General features: G+C 41.8%; 1 protein-coding gene across 2 annotated transcripts in view; it reads left to right on the top strand.

The window, feature by feature from the left end:
- Positions 1–18,379, top strand: part of lama5 (laminin, alpha 5) — a 113,833-nt gene that overhangs the window by 33,812 nt on the left and 61,642 nt on the right. For both annotated transcript variants that reach the window (XM_085780927.1, XM_085780926.1), the window contains exons 3-6: positions 8,002–8,119; positions 10,166–10,284; positions 10,819–10,989; positions 12,728–12,825. In XM_085780927.1, the coding sequence (XP_085637053.1) occupies positions 8,002–8,119; positions 10,166–10,284; positions 10,819–10,989; positions 12,728–12,825 (506 nt within the window). The remainder of the gene's footprint in view (positions 1–8,001; positions 8,120–10,165; positions 10,285–10,818; positions 10,990–12,727; positions 12,826–18,379) is intronic.

Below are 18,379 nucleotides of genomic sequence, written 5' to 3'. Positions count from 1 at the left end.
AGCTGTTCAGAGCTACGCTACAGAGGCTAATGGGATTTCTTGGTTTCCCTCATCAAATGCAGAGACTGCTTGCTGAAAAACTACCTCTAAAACAACTCTGTCTCATAACGTTCCGTTATTATCTCATAGCGTGCTGAATGTGCAGGTCACAACTTGTCCACCAGAGCGTTTTGGAGTTGTTGGATTGTGTATTTGATGAGTTTGATGAGGGAATCCAAGAAATTCCATTAGCCTCCGTAGCGTAGCTCTGAGCAGCTCGCGGCTCTGCTCCGCCGTTCTAAAAACAGCTTGCACCGACAATTAAAGGTAACGAACCTACTCCTAAAACTATAGGGATTAATGGGCCAATTTGCCAAAATGTTGAACTGTCCCTTTAACGCAGAAATTTTCAGGGCGCACATAGGCCACCAGTAATGACAGATTGCAGATTCTTTGAGTCGCCCTTCTACATTTCATCATTCGTGTTAAAAAAAAAAGTGGGCAAATTTACTGGTTGCACATGTGCAAGTAAATTGAAAATTACTCTCAAATTTTAGGGGGGAAATGCCCCAATTTAGGGGCAGTCTGGAGCCATAACTCTGATCTGAATTATTTTTTACATCAGGTCCTGCTTTTCTTTGTCTCATCTGTGAATTTTCAACCAAACAGTAGAACGCCAACATATACAATCATTTATAAAATCAGCAGTCAGTCTGTTCTGGAAACACTCACTGCACCTATGAAGTGGATCATGAACAGAGAGGAAACAACCGCTCCTTTAAATCTCCTGCTCACTGACTCTGTCTGTTCTTCACAGCACTGACAATATTCCCTCATCATTGTCTTTTTTTTTTCTTTATCTCTCTGCCCCCCCCTCTACTCTTCTCACCTCCTCCACTTTTGGACACATTCACTAACACACACACACACACACACACACACACACACTTTCTTCCTCCTGACGCCCCCAAGACGCCAGAGTAATCTGCCCATTAGCCTGGCTCAATGTACAGACATATATCTCTCTAATACACCCACCCACCCACACACACACACACACACACACACACACACACACACTCACGCAGCAGAACATCTGTCTGTGCTGCGTTCACAGGCAAAACACAGGGTGGTTGTTAGTGCAGCAGTGTGAGAGCTGTGGTTCTGCAGGAACTTTTTTTCAGGGTCATAAACTTTGTAAATGAATTTCTGTTACAATACACACAATTAGTGGCTATATATATATAATAATCAATATATTGTTTTATAGACAGTTGCACACTCTGAAACTATCCAGTCTACACACACTCACACACACACACTATGTCCTCAGTCCCTGGTCTTTCAGTAATCATATTATTTTCAGGTTTGACTCACGTAACTTCCTGATTTCATGTCTTTTCCATTCACTCTGCGTTGCCTCCCCACTGAGATCAGTTTGCGTCTGAGCTCAGGAACACTTGATTCGATTTTGGTGCTGATCCAGATGTTGGAGTCCAGCCATTAGATCTTTATCGTCTTGAAAACTGAGACATTGCTTGAATCCCTGTAGGTTTGACGGAGAATGAGATGCGTTTGAGCGTTTCAGTGATTTGTTTCACACCAAATGGATCTCTTTAGAAGCACATATTGTTCTTTCTGCTGATAAGTTAAAAGGTGTGTTTTCCAATCTATAGAGGTAAAACAGGGCTGCATCTAGTGATTGTCATTTATTCTTATTATTTATTATGATCATTTAATTAGATTATCTTTGTCAGAAAACATGCAACAAAACAGAGATTCCTTTGTTTTTTATTGTCCAACCAGCATCACAGGAATCTTTGTCTCAACAGGACGTCGATCATCTCTTCAGGGTTTCCACTTGTTGAAGCGTCTCCTCCCTCCTCCATCCCTCCATCCTTCCCTCTGTCCCTTTGTTGTATTTCTTATCTCCATGGTTACCTGAGGCACTGGGAATGTGGTGCCACCAAGGAATGTGTACAATTATTAAACCAGCCAGGACACACACACACACACATACACCTGCATACCTCATATATATCTATACATTCAAACAGTATCTGCTGGCGTGGCGTGTTAGCTCAGTGTGAGTCAACAGGTTCACAGTTGGAGGGGGACTACTGTATGCAAGTACGGTCACTTTTTCCTCTACGTCGCTCCACCTACAGTTTCGGAGTGCAAATTTTCACCGTCGTAAAAACTTACCAAAATAAATGTAAACCTTGGTGCTGTGATGGATATTCTGTGTAGACCTTTGAAACGGTCCGACTGATATCTGCAGCTAATCAAGTTATAACACAATAGAAGCTATGGCTGACTCTACTTTGCCTCAAGCTCTCTCCTGTCATTCATCCGTCTGTTACTACACATCCTGAATCACTGTGGAGCTGAGCACTTCCCCCACCTGTCGCTGAGGATGTGATAGGCCTGTCTAAATCATGACATTTTAGTTGACTGAATAATTGTCAGTTGTGATTTTTCTGATCATTTGATGCCACGATATAACAGCCTAAACATACTTTAATACTGAAGAAGAAGAGGTTTTGCAATGAATGAATAGATGATAAATGATGAATAGAAACAATTTGAACGATTATGCAAAATAATTGTCAGCTCAAATAGTTGTGATAAAGCGATTACGTAATAATTGTGGCAGGACATAGTTGAGAGCTGTTTCCTGTGAGGTTATGGGATGAAGTAACACCTGCTTCTTTGCTCCAGTGACTAAGTACACTCTCAGCAGTGTCTGTTGCTATAGCACCAGGTACTCGGTCGAGGTCTTTGAAGGCTGGGCTCTGTGCTGAGTTTTAAAGGTCTGACTTCCAACTTTAACATAGAGCATTTAACCCTGTGTGAAGCTTTAGTTTCCTCCTGTTCTGAGGCGACTTTACATCTTTTTTCTGTGTGGCCATTTCTGCTTTTTTTTGCTCAAACATCTTCCTCACTGTCTCTGTCAGTTTCTCCCTCTTCTCTTACTCTGACCTGCTGCTGGCTGCCGGTTGCCGTGGTAATGGTGGTTTGATTGATGGGTCTGCACGCAATTCAGGGAGGCTGACCTGGGAGGGGGTCAGCTAAACCTTTTGTTGAGTTTGTGTGTGTGAGAGAGAGAGAGTTTCTACCATGCAACAGACTGGCCCCCACTGAGAGCTGGAGACAGACAGCAGAGACAGAGAATTGTTTAGTTACAGATCTCCACGGTGACCACTCACCTGTATCTGGCAGTAATGGGATTAACTCCACATTTCCCATCAGGCTTTCAACTATTGATAGTGGTTGTATTTGTTTATTTAAAGGTTTAATAATCAGGGACAATGCATGCCAGAATGAGCCAAAAGGCTATTTTACATCTGCTGTCCCTGGACTGATGTTAAAGCAGAAGTAAGCGATCCGGTGGTTTTGGCTAACTTCCTGTCAGCCGATGGAGTTAGCAGTCCCCGCCCTCGTCCCTACGTCACCACATTCACGCGCATCCCTTGGCTGCACACACAGAGAGGACCGCCCCTTTATGCCGTTCTCTCTCCTCATTGGATAAAGGTTGTAGGATACAAGGAAAGTTTTCTCCTCGGCTTACAGCAGAGCAGAGTGACTGACAGACCCATGTTTCAGACCAAACACTGTATAAAAGTGATTGCTGTCGGAAGATATAACTATTTAAGACTTATATTAATACAAACATTCTGCTTCCTTCTGCTTTAAGCAGCAACACCAACATCAACAAAAATGAATTACACAAGACATGATAACAAACTAGAAGGTTACAAACAAGCAGAACATAGACACTAAACACATTAAAAGCCATGCACAAAAAGCAACAGTAATACTAGACAATTAGTATTAATTATCATTATCGTATGAGCTGCATGTTTGCTTTTCCACTTCAGATGTTCCATGTTGTGCTGAATCCATGTTTCTGAATACTGTATTTGCAAAATAAAACCAAACCAAATGAGACGGTGCTCAGTGATAGAAAAGTAGTGATAGAGCAAGTGATCAAGTGTCAAAAGTGTTTTGCTGATTAATTATTAATTTCTTATTAATCAACTCAGCTGCCTGGTATAATTGTGTTTTTCCTTGTATTTAATGTGGGAACAGAACATGAGGTTTGGCTGGTGTTCATTCTTGGATGTGATTGGCTGGATGGGAGTTCTGGTAAACTACAATATAGAGTGTAAATGTTGTTAAGTGCCTGTATGGTGAAAGGCTTTGTGAAGTTGCTCATTTTAATTACCTGCTGTCACAAATTCACCAAACCTGTGATGTGGCAGAGTCAGTAATAATGTGTTGATTATAACATGTTACATGTAGCTGCAGTCAGTGTGGAGGTCCCCAGAGGGCAGAAGGTCACCTGGTTCAGTCCCGTCTGAACCTCAGGTCAGACTTTCACCCTGGAATCAGAGGAATGCCTCTGGATTCTTCTTTCAATATCTTTGGTCCTGAGAGACATGGTGAGGCCTCACTTTGTGTTTCCTGTCCCACAGATCTCTCTCTAACACACACAGCATGTTTGGTTAAGCCTCTTCCAGAATCCTCCTGTCTTTGACTGGACGGCCTTTTGAAATAAAGTGAAAACTCATCGTCCCACTGACTGTAGTTTTCACTTGTTCTGATTGTAGCAGAAAAAAAGTTTGAAAGACTGGACAGACAGCTGTCTTTTCTGTTAAAAGACCTCAACCTCCCTCCATCATCCCTCCATCCTCCTCCTCCTCTCATTCATCAGCCTGAAGCAAACTCACAGTCACACACACACTATTGGCATTCCACAGTGATGGAATAGCCTTAGTTGCTGCAGGTCTTTGTGTGTGTGTGTGTCGTCACCACCTTAACCAGACATGGCTGCATGTCAGAAGGAGGAAGTCAGGAGATCACAGTCTGAACTCTGGTGATGGATGATCAAAGAGCGTGTGCATGTGTGTGTGTGTGTGTGTGTGTGTGTGTGTGTGTGCGTGCGTGCGCGCGGGCATGTAGCCATACTCTTGGGGAAACAATGACAAAAACCTTGAGCTTGTTGTAACATGGGCAGAAAGACACATTTTTACTGAGACACACACTCGTACTTCACATATCTTCGCCTGTTTGTTGTGAACGTGAGACACATGAACAAGAGCAACACAATGATGTGTGTGTCATCAGTTTAAAGAGATTGGGCCTCATTCACGAACTGTTCTTAAGAACAAATTTGTTCTTAAGTCCTACTTACGAAGTTTTTACGAAGATTGTGGCATTCATGAATGTTTTCTTATCCAGAATTTGTTCTTAACTAAGAACAAAATCTACGAACAGTCAGGAGTATACTTACGCACTTTTAGGTGCTGAGACTTCTGCAAAAATAACCGATTATAGCGTTTTCTTTTGTTCTGCAGTTGTATGATATTATATGATTTGAATAAGAATTATTTTCTTATCTTTTATGATGTTTTTAATAATTATATATTAATAATAATAATTGACAAATCATTGCAGTTTCTTAAAAAAAACATTATAGACACTTAATTCATATCAGTTTTTTTTTTAAGTGTTCACACTACACACAACTGTTTTTATTTTATTTTTTTAAATATATGATAATATGATGATATTTATGATGGCACACGTGAGAGTGTGGTCTCTCTGATAACAACTCGAAGAGCTTCATCCACTGCTGGCTACTAAATATAGCCTAAATATAAATATAAATATAAATATAAAAATATAAACTAAATATAAGCCTTTTGCTTGTTTCTTTGTTTCATTCCTGCCGCAGTAGCGCCACTTCACTACTTTAGTTCTTTTTATGTTTGCAGTCTGGTGCTCCCTCCCAGATTTTCATTTGAGCATTTCAACTTTCTTTCTCACTTCACTTCTCTGCTCAGTGCCTGTGGGTGCTGTGTGCACACGGCCCTGCAGTCTCATGCCCTTTTACGGGCATTGATGGGGCTGTTACCTATGCTAATCCTATGTTAATTAGACTCACCTGGCACACGCCCTCAACTTACGAGGAGATGGCATTCATCAAGTAGGAACACAGCTGCGAACAATTCTGAGGCTTACGAACGCGTTGATGAATCTGACGTAGGGTTTTCTTAAGGAACTTCTTAAGAACAACTTAAGAAAGAATCTAAGAAGGTTCTTAAGAAGATATTGGTGAATGAGGCCCATTGTTAGCTTTTTTTGGTATAGTAACCTTCACTGACAATTGAAGGTAAACCTCTACATGACTGTGACTCGGTCTCTGACATGAACAGAAGAGTAGCTGTAGAGGTGGGACCCTGCAGGTCTTCCACTCTGTCCAGTTGCTCTGTATGTTTCCATCCACTTATTAATGCGAACAAAAGTGTGTTTCCATCTAAGAGCTTTAAATCCAATAAAAAGCTGTGTGTAATGATGTTGCATGCTGTTGTACCGAATGCATTTCTTGCATTTCAATGTGTTTCCATTCATTTTTGTACTGAATCGCGAAACCGCATGAGCCAAGTGTGACGAGCCGCTGGAGCCGTTGCCTTGTAAACCACTGAGCAATTTGAAGTTAATAACATGGAACACATCTCCCATCAAATGGTAAAAAATGTTTTTTTGCCTTGTTAAAAAAAAGGTAACAAATTAACACAGATATAAAAACGTACTATTATTTATTAACAAATAACAAAGTGTACATTAGCAGCAAAAAGAAATTAGGGCGGGCTGACCCGATTATCATATTTTGATCGGGGGGCGGGGGCAATCGTAGCGGAAATAATGAAAGTAATGGCAAACAAACACTCCATATCTCCAAAATCAGGCAGGTTTCCAGGATGCCAAGTCGCCTACTCATTTTAATGTAACAATTGCCGATGAGAACCGGTGTCAAAAAGGAAAAAAGGAAGACAAAAAAACAATCGATCACGGACTTCATGACCGATTACCATGGCAACGAACAAAGCTTTGAAGCTTCGATTTTTTTGGGTCAGCCCTAAAAGAAATAAATATCACTAGATCGCTGTAACTGTATTGCTGTGTATGATATTAATAAAAAAGAAATGACTGGATCGGAATGCTGGATCGGCCTCATTCATCTGATATCCAGCTAATTAGTCAATATGCATCCCTAATAGAAATGTGTGGATGGAAACATAGTTAATGAACTGAGCGGCCATGTGATCAGTGAAGTTCTGGAATCATGTCTATGTTATGAAGACTTGTTCGTCAGACTAGCGAAGAGAGATATGAGAGATCTCTGTGTGCAGCAGAATCACTGTCTCTGTGCACCATGGGGAGACGACTGTAGTTTGCCATAATGTTATTATGCATCACTTTGTTATTTCAGTGTGTTCTGTCTCAGCCGGAGAGCAGTTTCAGGGTCGGACAGACAAAACAGTCGAGTTTCAGCCGCTCTCTGGCCCATGAGAGCAGTTTGTCACTGACTTCAGGGCCTTTCAGGAAATGAATGAGGGATGACAAGTGAAAGAGAGGAGATTCAGGGAGTGTGTTGAGGGAGCATCTGGTGCTCATTAGTGTCAGGCATCAGGAGCTTTTCTGACATGAACTCCCAACATTACATGGAACAGGACGCAGTAGATCAGACGTGCTGTAGTTGGTTTGGACGTGACGACTCCTCAGAGAGAAGCACTTTCACAGGTCAGCTGTTCAGGTCGATTGGTTTTATTAGAGCCCAGCAGCTCATGTTCCCTTTTTTTTTTTACTTTAATTGATGGTCTTTCTTTTCTCTTTTTCACCCACCCAAAACTTACCTCACATTTTAATATCTGTCCTTTTTACCCCATAGCACTAACTTTTAACTTTTTCTCCAATTTTCTGTCATTTCCAACCTTTTTTCCCATCTTTCATTTCCCTTCTTTTTTCTGTCTTTCCTCCTTCCTTCCTTTTCCAATCCTATTTCACCATTTCTTTTTCTTCCCTGTCCTGTCTGACATTCTGCAATTTTACTTTCCTTTCCCGCCTCATTCTTTCCTTTCCTTAGTTAGTCCTCTTGCCTAAATGTTCATCAATCAGTTCACTGAAAGTTGATGTTTGAGTGTTGACAGTGAATGTCTTCCTCTGTCTCTGCAGCTTTTCCACGTCGCCTACGTGCTGATAAAGTTCGCCAACTCCCCCCGTCCGGACCTCTGGGTTCTGGAGAGATCCATCGACCATGGTCAGACCTACCAACCCTGGCAGTACTTCTCCTGTGAGTAGAAGCACGCACATACATGTCCAGCTACACAGTACATACATGTGTGACCTGAGGGCCAAACCACGTCAGATGCCATCAGCATCACTTCATGCTCTCCCCCAGGGTTTGGTTTGAGAGTCTCTAATCTCAGAGCTGAACGGCGGCCCCCCCTGGGGACAGGCTGATTGGTGGATAGGTTTTTGTTGGTCGCGTCAGAGGAGGAAGATCATTACATCACCGAGCTGCCAGCTGAGTGGCTGTGGCAGCTGTCAATCAGATGGGCTACAGGGGGAATTCCAGGCATGTCCGCCAACAGGTTGCAGCTTGTAGAATATATGAGTAAAGAGAGGGAGTAGGGGGGGTTTGGGTCTACTTCACCTGTGTGTGTGTGTGTGTGTGTGTGTGTGTGTGTGTGTGTGTGTGTGTGTGTGTGTGTGTGTGTGTGTGTGTGTGTGTGTCTCATGTTCCCACCTAATGACATGGGATTAATCAGCATAATTGAAAGCTGCTCCAGGTGTAATAAATAAATACATCCTGAGAGCTGGACTGACGCTAGGTCAGATCAGTAGGTCAGCTCGTTCTCAGGCTGCTGGTGATGCTGATGGAACAACACATCTCCCCATGCTGCAATTTTAAAGCTTTAAAGGGACAACGAGGAGTTTCTATTTGGTTATTTAAAAGTCTCACGTTAATGTGGATGAATCTACGCTACCCACACTTGTTAATGGGCCCATTTTCGATAAATATATATTGTTTTGTCTCTATGGTTATTTTGTTATTATTAGTGATGGTGGAAATGCTGGTTTAGCCGACCAGCGTTTCTTTACTTTCGGTTTTGCGTCGAGTCATGAGAATAACGCCGCCGAATCGCCGTTTATGGTCGGAACTACGACGGTATGTGATCGTCTTTGAACCGCTGACTTTAATTATTGATGAATGAAAACATGAGTCTGTCTTGCGCCGGTCAAAGAATTTCATGGTGCGCGCGGAGGCTCATAAATGTAGTGTGAAAACACTTCGCTTTTCCAAAACTCCTCGTTGTCCCTTTAATTGTATTGGTAAAAGATCTTATGGTTCCTGTGGTTTTCGCCACTGAAAGGGCAAACGTCTGCATGAGGAGATAACATTTTTTGGTCATTGTGCACCTAGAGGGTGGTACAAACTGTGTGTATACCATGTTTGCATTTCTTTTGATTACCTTGCTTTCACACAGTAGCACATTATATTTTTTGAAGTGAGGTGTTTTCATGTGGCTGTGTGGACTTACTTTGCCTCTGCAACCAAAACCAGGCAAATATTGGCCCCGCACACATTTGGTCCTCGGGTGGTTTAATTTGACTGGATACCAGGGATCAAAATTTCGATTAATGAGATACTGTAATTAACTTTGACTGCAACATGTTGACTGTCTGCCCACAACGGCCCTGTCACATTGCTGAGGCCCACAGTTAAAGGGAGGACAGGGGAGCTGCGAGAGAAAATTGGCATCAGCCTACTAGAGCTGTCAGTCTCAGGGCTATTAGACAGTTTCAGTGTGAGTCGCTGCAGCTGGTTCAGAGCTGCACTCACACACTCTCCTGAAGGGTTACATCTTCCTCTCACTCCTCATTATTTGTCTCATTTTCTGTGTCAAGGACGAATCTGAGATGAATCTTCTGTGTCTTGTGACTAAGATAAGCTGGAGCATCACGTCTTTACTGTGCCACATCTATTCACTGAATAAGAAACCTTCATTCATACACGGTTGATGCTGTTATTTTGATTAACTATTAATAGTCTAAATAATGATTCATGAATAAATAAACTTGTATCAGACTTTTACAGCAGGTTATACATGTGGAGCGGAGTTACTGAAGTGTAACTCATGTGTTCCATCTAAAACACAGACCTCCACCAAACGCAGACCCCCCTCTAATTGTCACAGTGAGGTGTATCATTAAATACAACAGGACGGTTCATGATCATGGTTCCTAGTCTGTGGTTGTAACTGATTATAAGCTTTTCTTTTTTTTCCTCCCCCTTTCTCTGTTTCTCATTCATTCTGTGTGTGTGTGTGTTTAGCCTCTAAGAGAGACTGTATTGAGCGATTTGGACAGAGTACAATCGAAAGGATCACCAATGACAACGACATCGTCTGTACCACAGAATACTCACGTATTGTACCACTGGAAAATGGAGAGGTATGTTTCAATCAGTCAATCAATGGACAGGAAAATGATCAACAGATTATTATGATGAAGCAAACATTTCCAACTACTCAGTCATGAGATTTTGCTGTATTTGGGGCCATTTTTCACTAATGTCTGATCTTGTTTGGATAATATATTCACTGAGAAAACAATTGCTAGCATAATCAATAATGACTATGAGTTATTTTATATAATTAAGACCTAAATATCTTCAAGATGTCCATTCGAAGGCTTAGATATTTGTCATTTATATTTCACATTATTGATTATTTCTGTAAATCCAGCTCATAAAGCCAAAATTCTGTTTCAAGAATGTCATTGTTTACTGAAATAATTATTTAAAAATCTTTCATTGTTAAGACAAACCCGCAACATTATGTCAATACCGATGAAATCATGAAGTGCAGAGGATATTTTGTGCTTGATATCATGCCTCTGGTGCTCACTAGACTTTCCCAGGCTGTGTTGTTTATATTTTCACATCAGTTCATCGGTCAATAAAAGCCTTTGTCCTCTCTGTCTCAGATTGTGGTGTCCTTGGTGAACGGCCGTCCCGGGGCGATGAACTTCTCCTACTCACCGGTGCTGAGGGAGTTCACCAAGGCCACCAACATCAGGCTGCGTTTCCTGAGAACCAACACACTGCTGGGACACCTGATGGGGAAGGCTCTCCGTGACCCCACGGTCACCCGCAGGGTAAGGCTTAACTCATCATGTTTCAGCACTAATATGTTGATTATATTCTTGAAAAAACTATTCAATTACAGTAAAGTAACTCATGAGTGTTACTCAAATTGGATATTTGTAGCTCTGTGAAAAATGTTTTATTGGTACACATGTTCATTTTCTGACTGTAATTGCAATGCGATTTAACATTAGAACCGCCGAGGGGGTCATTTTTACCCCCGCCTCCACTCCGTCATCAATCACAAGGATGTCCTTTTTTTTAAGCAGTAAAGTTGTTCATTTTCATCATTTCTTTTAAATAATAAGTAGTGCTTGATAAAAAAATACTTTTAAATTTTGAATCTATGGGGAGAGTTATTCATTTTACAGTTGCTTTAGCCTAGACTATCGTTATGAATCGAAAACATCAGCAATACATTTCGCCGTTTTTTCTCTCCCTCTTCCTCTCTCTGTCTCACTCACTCACTCACTCACGCACACACACACACAGACGCACACACACACACACAGGCACAGACACACACAAACACACACACACAAACAAACTTACGTGTATGGTTTGACTGAGGCGCTTTCCGTGGTTCTGCAGTTTCAGTAACAACACACGCTCAACACACGCACGTCGTCTACATTCAGACCGATACGGAACACCGTCCACACACTGCCTGTCCACAGGCTCTTCATGCACATTGTTGAGATTTTGTTTTTAGTGCGTTTTAACACCGCATTTCCTCCTTTTCTCTTCAGGCATGGTCAGCAGGATAGGTAGGCTACTTGTCAAACGGCGTGTAATAGCCGTTGCTAAGCAACCAGACAGCGGCGTGAATGTTGAGCACGGCACTAAACAGCTGTTTTCTATTAGGGGTAAAAATTACCCCTCGGCGGTTCTAGGTATAAATGGTCATATTTTTTTTAATTTTTATCCCACAGACTTCAAAATTCACTAGATGATTAATGAACCCATTTTAGGAAAAGTCATGAACTGAGAGAAGTGGAGGTTTTGTTTTAACAGAGTTACACATATTTAAAAACACCAGGGGGGTAAAAATGACCCCTTGGCGGTTCTAGTGTTAAATGGACACGAGGAGTTTTTTTTGGTTATAAAAAAGTCTCATATTAATGTGGATGAATCTGCATTACCCACACTTGTTAATGGGCCAATTTTCGATAAATATATCATTTTGTCTTTATAGTTATTTTGATATTATTATTACTGGTCGGCTCGCCCAGCATTTCCTAGTTTTCCCGGACGCTGCCCGGCGGGTCATGGGAATATCGCCACCGGATCGCCGTTTATGGTCAGAACTACGACGGTATCTGATCGTCTTCCAACCTCCGACTTCAATTCTTGATGAATGAAGACATTCTTGGCAAATGTTTTCACTTTCGTCCATCTTGCGCCGGTCCAAGAATTTCACAGTGCGCGTGGAGGCTCATGGGAAATGTAGTGTGAAAACACTTTGCTTTCCAAAACTCCTCGTTGTCCCTTTCAAAGTAAAAAAAAATGAAATATGAAGACTGGCACCACATCTACAAAGCTGGAACCAGTAGGAGCTTAGCTTATTTTAGCTTAGCTTAGCTTAGTTTACAGTGTTTTTAGTCTATTTCAAGCTTTTGTCAGGTCTTGGTTAGCCTGGCTTAGCATAAAACATAAACAAAATCCACCTAACAACACTTTACAAAGAAGAAAAAAAACTTGTTTATTTGGCTCAAGCTTCTGATAAGTACCGTGTCTGTGTTTCTACAGTATTACTACAGTATCAAAGACATCAGTATTGGAGGACGCTGTGTGTGTAACGGACACGCTGAGGCCTGCAACGCAGAGGACCCCAACGACCCATACAAGTAAGACAAACTTCAAAGGGCTACCACACACAAACACACAAACAGAATCAGACGCCGATCTGTTTTGTAATAACATTTATGTAGTGTGTGTGTGTGTGTGTCAGATATAAAAATGATTTATGTCAGGACTGGGAGTGCAGTGACTCAGAGATGTCTACTACTAAGTTTTTATCCCCGAGCCGTGACTTTGATCTGGAGCATTAGGCTGATTATTCTTGGCTGCAGTCTCATTTGCTGCCAGTGTCAGGTAAACACACCTGCATACCTGTAATGCAAATGAGAGATTTGTTACAAGTCATAAGCCACAAGACAGACCAAAGGAGAACTGGAAAGAATGATGGGGGAAAAAATGAGATGAACAGAGTTGACAAATGGAACAAAGCCTCAAGCTCCACTGATTGTGTGACCGGGTCGACCTGCTGCAGCTGATTGTGTATCAGAGAGCAGCGAGCCAAGCTGTGGGAAAATTGCGATTAGCTCTGTTAATCATAATTTAGCAGAGCATGCATACAGCAGGATCAGACGGACGAGGATGATGGGAAAAGGAAGAGTAGTGGGTATTTTTCTCTGTGTGTTTATGCAATTTCATGGGAGAGAAACACCTGGACGTGGAGACATTTAATTGTAACTTCTATACAAATAAACGTCCTGTCCTTTATGTAGTTCCTGTTCTTTTTATTGTTGAGTCAAGAAAAACAAGATGGAGCTTGTTTTAATTCATGTGCAGAGACTGTGCTGCATGTGTGGGAGAACCTCCAGGTAGGTGGAGGTGTCGCCTGAAAAGTGGAAGTAGGATGTGTGTGATTATTTTAATGTATGTGTGAATGTGTTTGGTTGCAACTCTGTGTTTGTGGATATGAGAACATAAGCAGGTGTGTGTGTGTGTGTGTGTGTGTGTGTGTGTGTGTGTGTGTGTGTGTGTGTGCGTGTGTGCGTGCGTGCGTGCGTGCGTGCGTGCGTGCGTGCGTGCGTGCGTGCGTGTGTGTGTGTGCGTGCGTGCGTGCGTGCGTGCGTGCGTGCGTGCGTGCGTGCGTGCGTGCGTGTGTGTGTGTGTGTGTGTGTGCGCGCCAAGGTTTATAGCACCTGAAGTGGTGGAATTACAATAAGCCATCATTACTCTGTCAAATCCCCCATGAGGCACACACAGTCACAGACATAGACACAGACACAAAGACACACACACAAAGACACACACACACACACACACACACAAAGCCACGAGTAATCATAAATCCGCCTATTTTGTGTCTTGTTCTATGTACATGTTCGCACACACACAAACACACACACTTGTACAGGCTTGCTGGTGATGTTGTAGTTTCCATGTTGTGTTTTTTTTCATAACTGTAAAGTAAAGGATTTTAGAGGGGGGCGGGGTGGGACCGTCAGACAGTATGATGCAGAGTGGAGGGAAACATGTTCACCACTGTGACCACAAAGCCCCACAGGGGGCTCTGTATCTGTATCTGTATCTGGACAGCCTAATGTGTGTGATGGCCCTAAAAACTCCAGTAACTGCGGGGCACCGTGTGGCACAGTGGGTTGAGCAGGCACCCCATATATATATTTTCATGTTTTTATTTACTCTTAAAGGGGAACTATGCAAGTCTGGTCGCTTTTCCAGTGTTTTGCTAACCCTCCTCCTGGCCATGTGCTTTCGTTTTCAACAAAGCCGGTGAGAAAGCAATCCATGGAGCGGTGGATAACGTTATTTATCATATACGCGTTACGATGTGTATTTTTGTGTAGACTTAAACAACAGATAATGAGTAATGGGGCGCTTTTGTACGGTGGCCTGGAGGTGCCGCAGAGACGAGAGCTGGGACACCGGGTCGGATTCTCTGACCTTACAAGGTTGGTTTTCAGCCAAGAGACGCTCGGTGGAAGGCAGAGAGCCTCCATTCTCCCTGGAACAACAAGTCATTTATTTAACCATCACACAACTCTGAAGCTGTTTAATTAAGGTAAAAATGTAGCAGAGTTAAGGTAAAAATCTTCCATTGTCCTTTTTAATAGTTATCAATTAAATCAATTCGTCATATACATTAGAAGTACAATGTACAGTCTGCATTTTGCCAGACACCTTCTCAGTCCTCAGAAAAAAACTAAGAGATCATAAATAAAGAAAACAATTCCCAATTGTAAAAATAAACTATATATAAACGTTGCAATAAAACAACAAATAGCCATGACATTTCTATATAATAACATATCCTGATTAAACATACAAAAATAATAGTCTCATACACACACAACTTCTAAGTGCTATTGTTTAGTATTGTGACAGACTGGAATGAATGAGGACAGAGGATGATACAGACTCACATTAACTTGGGATCCTCAACTTCAACAAACCTAAATCTAACCTTTTTCATTAGAAACACAGTTCTCTTTTGCAACATAAGTAATTGGACTGCTCAGATCTCTTCGTCATAATGGACTCTGTGTTCCTTGGTTTTAACATGACCTGAAAACTGTCATTACAATATTAGCCGTGCAGCTGCAGATGGAAGCGTTCAGTCACCTGCCTTTAAACACAGACCTGCAGTCCGCACACCTGCTGGATGGAATAACACTGAGCAGAGTCCCAGGGCTGATGTTGAGTGTTCAGACGAGGCACGAGCTCCACATTCCTCCTCCCTGACACAAACCAGACACTGTATCTCCAAACTCTTGATGAGGTCAGGAGGGATTTATTTGAATTCCTCATCCCGTGTTCCCATCCATCAAACACCTGCGTGCATGAAACCTGTTGGTCTTCAGATGTAATACAGCTCTAACGCTAACTGTATGACTGAAGCTATATCATTTTCAACCCTTTTGTACATACAAACCAGACAGGAACAGACTGATCTACGTTCCTCCGACTGTTTAAAACACCAGGATTCCCTCTAAATCACTCATCACCACTGTGACTGTTGACAAAGCAGGAGTTGTATTTAAAGAGCCCTTTAAAGAGTTTGAAAGGATTCACCTCAGAGTGACGGCTTTTTTCATTGAGGTTAATCATTCTTTTATTTATCCAGATGAGTCACAAATGAAGCACTGCCCTGTCTCCTGAAGGTCCGTTAAAGGTGAAATCCAGCCAAGTCTTTAATTCTTTTTTTTCTCCTGCAGGCTCCCACAGCCTTCACCACCGTGTTATCTTGCAGGGAAATATTTTTGGATTGTAGCTAATGGTGAACAGAGGGAGAGCAGGTTGAAACATCAACATCTAATAACAAGCATCCTCCCATCTTCCTCTCCCTCTCTCTTAAGTTTTCTGTTCAGAAACACTAAATCAAGCCGTCAGGAACTCTGTACCTTTGTGATGTCACAACCAAGCAGTCAGTACCCTCAGCCCTTTAAGCCCAGCCCACCTGGACCCGTCACCCAACTTTGTAGTTTCTAATCTGTTGTATTTTTATAAGATCGATCAGAAAACAGTGAGCCAATCAGAAGAGAGGCTCAGAGCTTCCTTTCCTCTGATTGGTTCACTGTTGTTATTAGAGCTCCAGAGAGAAAAGCCTTAGAGAGAGGTATAACTACATTGTCATGGTTCTTGGCTCTTAAAACTACAAATATACTGTATATATTTTATGGATCAACACAGTAAAACTAAAAAACACCTTTAACGATGCAACAACATCACAGAAATAATGAAACTCATTATAATTCAATACGTTTTCAGTGCCCATAACACACACACACACACACACACACACACACACACACACTTTCTCCACCACTTCTCCTCCTCCTGTTTTACAGTTATTGCCCCAACACCTTTGTGACACACATAACTGAAGTCTGTTCCTCACCCCACCCGCATCCCGGGATTCATAGCTGCGCGCACACACTCAGTTATACTTGAATTGCACACACGACACCCATATGCACACACACACACACACACACACACACACACGCACACACACTGGCTGTGCTAATGGTTAACCCAGATGTAGCATCAGCTCTCTTAGCTGTGATCCTGAACTGCAGGTGATGCAGAAAGTGAAGCCAAATGGTCCCAAACAGAACCGACTCTCAGCCGAGCAGTCACATGGAAACAACACGACGTCTGAACATGATGTTCCAACATTTGTCTAACTAGGCAGAAAATGTGCTAAAATACTCTGTTTGCTGACGTTCTACTCCCTTTTCTACTGTCAGACTTGGTCAGACTTTATATTTATCTATATATAATCTATAGCCTATGGTTGATCAGGTAGAATCGGCAGACTGCAATAATCATATTGTATCTGTGCTCATGTTTTATTACTATGTGCCTGTCATAAACATGATCTACCCATACACCTCAGCCTACATTTTCTTTAAAAACTCCATATAATTAACACGACATCTCCAATATAAACACGTTCAGTGTGTATGCATAAGAGCATACACAGCACCTTGCAGACATAACTCATATAAGTGGATGATTTATTTTTGAGGGACAAGTAACAATGTATTTAATTACTGAAATCCCTCCAATCCCACAAAAGGGAGAGAAGCCAGACTCCAGAGATGATCCACATCCAGGAGGTACAGTGTTTTTAAGTTAGACTGTACACTGTGTGGGTTAGGCTACTCATCATCAGCCTGCAGACACACACTGTTAAACTGCCATACATTATCATGGCAGCATAAACACTTGTTACAGTGTAAACATGTCCCCCAGCTCGCACAGAAAGAGGTTAACGCACACGGAATGTGTGAAATCTGAACTGTACAATTAGAGTCATTAAAATTCCTCAATCTGTTTTTGACTTGGTTGAATTACGCATAATTGTGCTGTGGGAGATATTTTGTCAGTCAAAGACATTACACAACAAACTGCTCTGTGTATGGAATTGTCAGCAGTTCAGCTGCAGCAACAGCAAAAACAACAAGAGTTTGCCTCCTTAGTGAAATCATCATCTGAACTGTGATCAGTCTGTGCTTAACAAGCATTTGCATGTAAGATGAGAGGAATAAGATGTGTCATGTCGGGGAGAGGGTCCTCTGCATGAGTGTGTAAAAATGTGTTTATGAGAGTTGCATGCAAGCACATGATGTGAAAGTATGCACATGTCTCCTCTCCATAATTTGGGGCCTGTAGAGATATTATAAACACACCCAGCCCTCCACATCTGTCTGCTCCAAACCGTGACACACACATACACACACACATACAGAGAGAGGGAGAGAGAGGATGTGATATTGAGCTGAATTTTAAAAGATTCCTGTTTTAGTTATAATACACACCTGCCAGAATGTGTATGGTTGAACTCTGCTCTGTATAGTGTCTGCCAGATAGACTACAGACTTTTTTCTTTTTTTTTTAACCTCACACGAAATAACATCTGCCTGTTTAAACAATCTTTTCATACATTAAAGCTATAATGCTCTGTTCCCAACCTGGGATTTGAGCTGCCAGGGGGGTCCACAGAACTCTGTCTGTTCTGAGATTGTGACGTTTTTAAAATTATTTGTGCATATTAAAATTTAAAGATTCTAATAACACAACCAACTGTATAATAAAAAAATATGAACAAAGACAACAGGAACAAAAGCCTACAACGCCCGTTTACTT

Source organism: Trachurus japonicus, chromosome 7 (genome assembly GCF_045865225.1).
Source record: "Trachurus japonicus isolate A0001 chromosome 7, Traja_1.0".
Classification (NCBI taxonomy): Eukaryota; Metazoa; Chordata; class Actinopteri; order Carangiformes; family Carangidae; genus Trachurus; species Trachurus japonicus.
The sequence above is the reverse complement of the archived record's forward strand: the minus strand, read 5'-3'. Positions and strand labels throughout refer to the sequence as shown.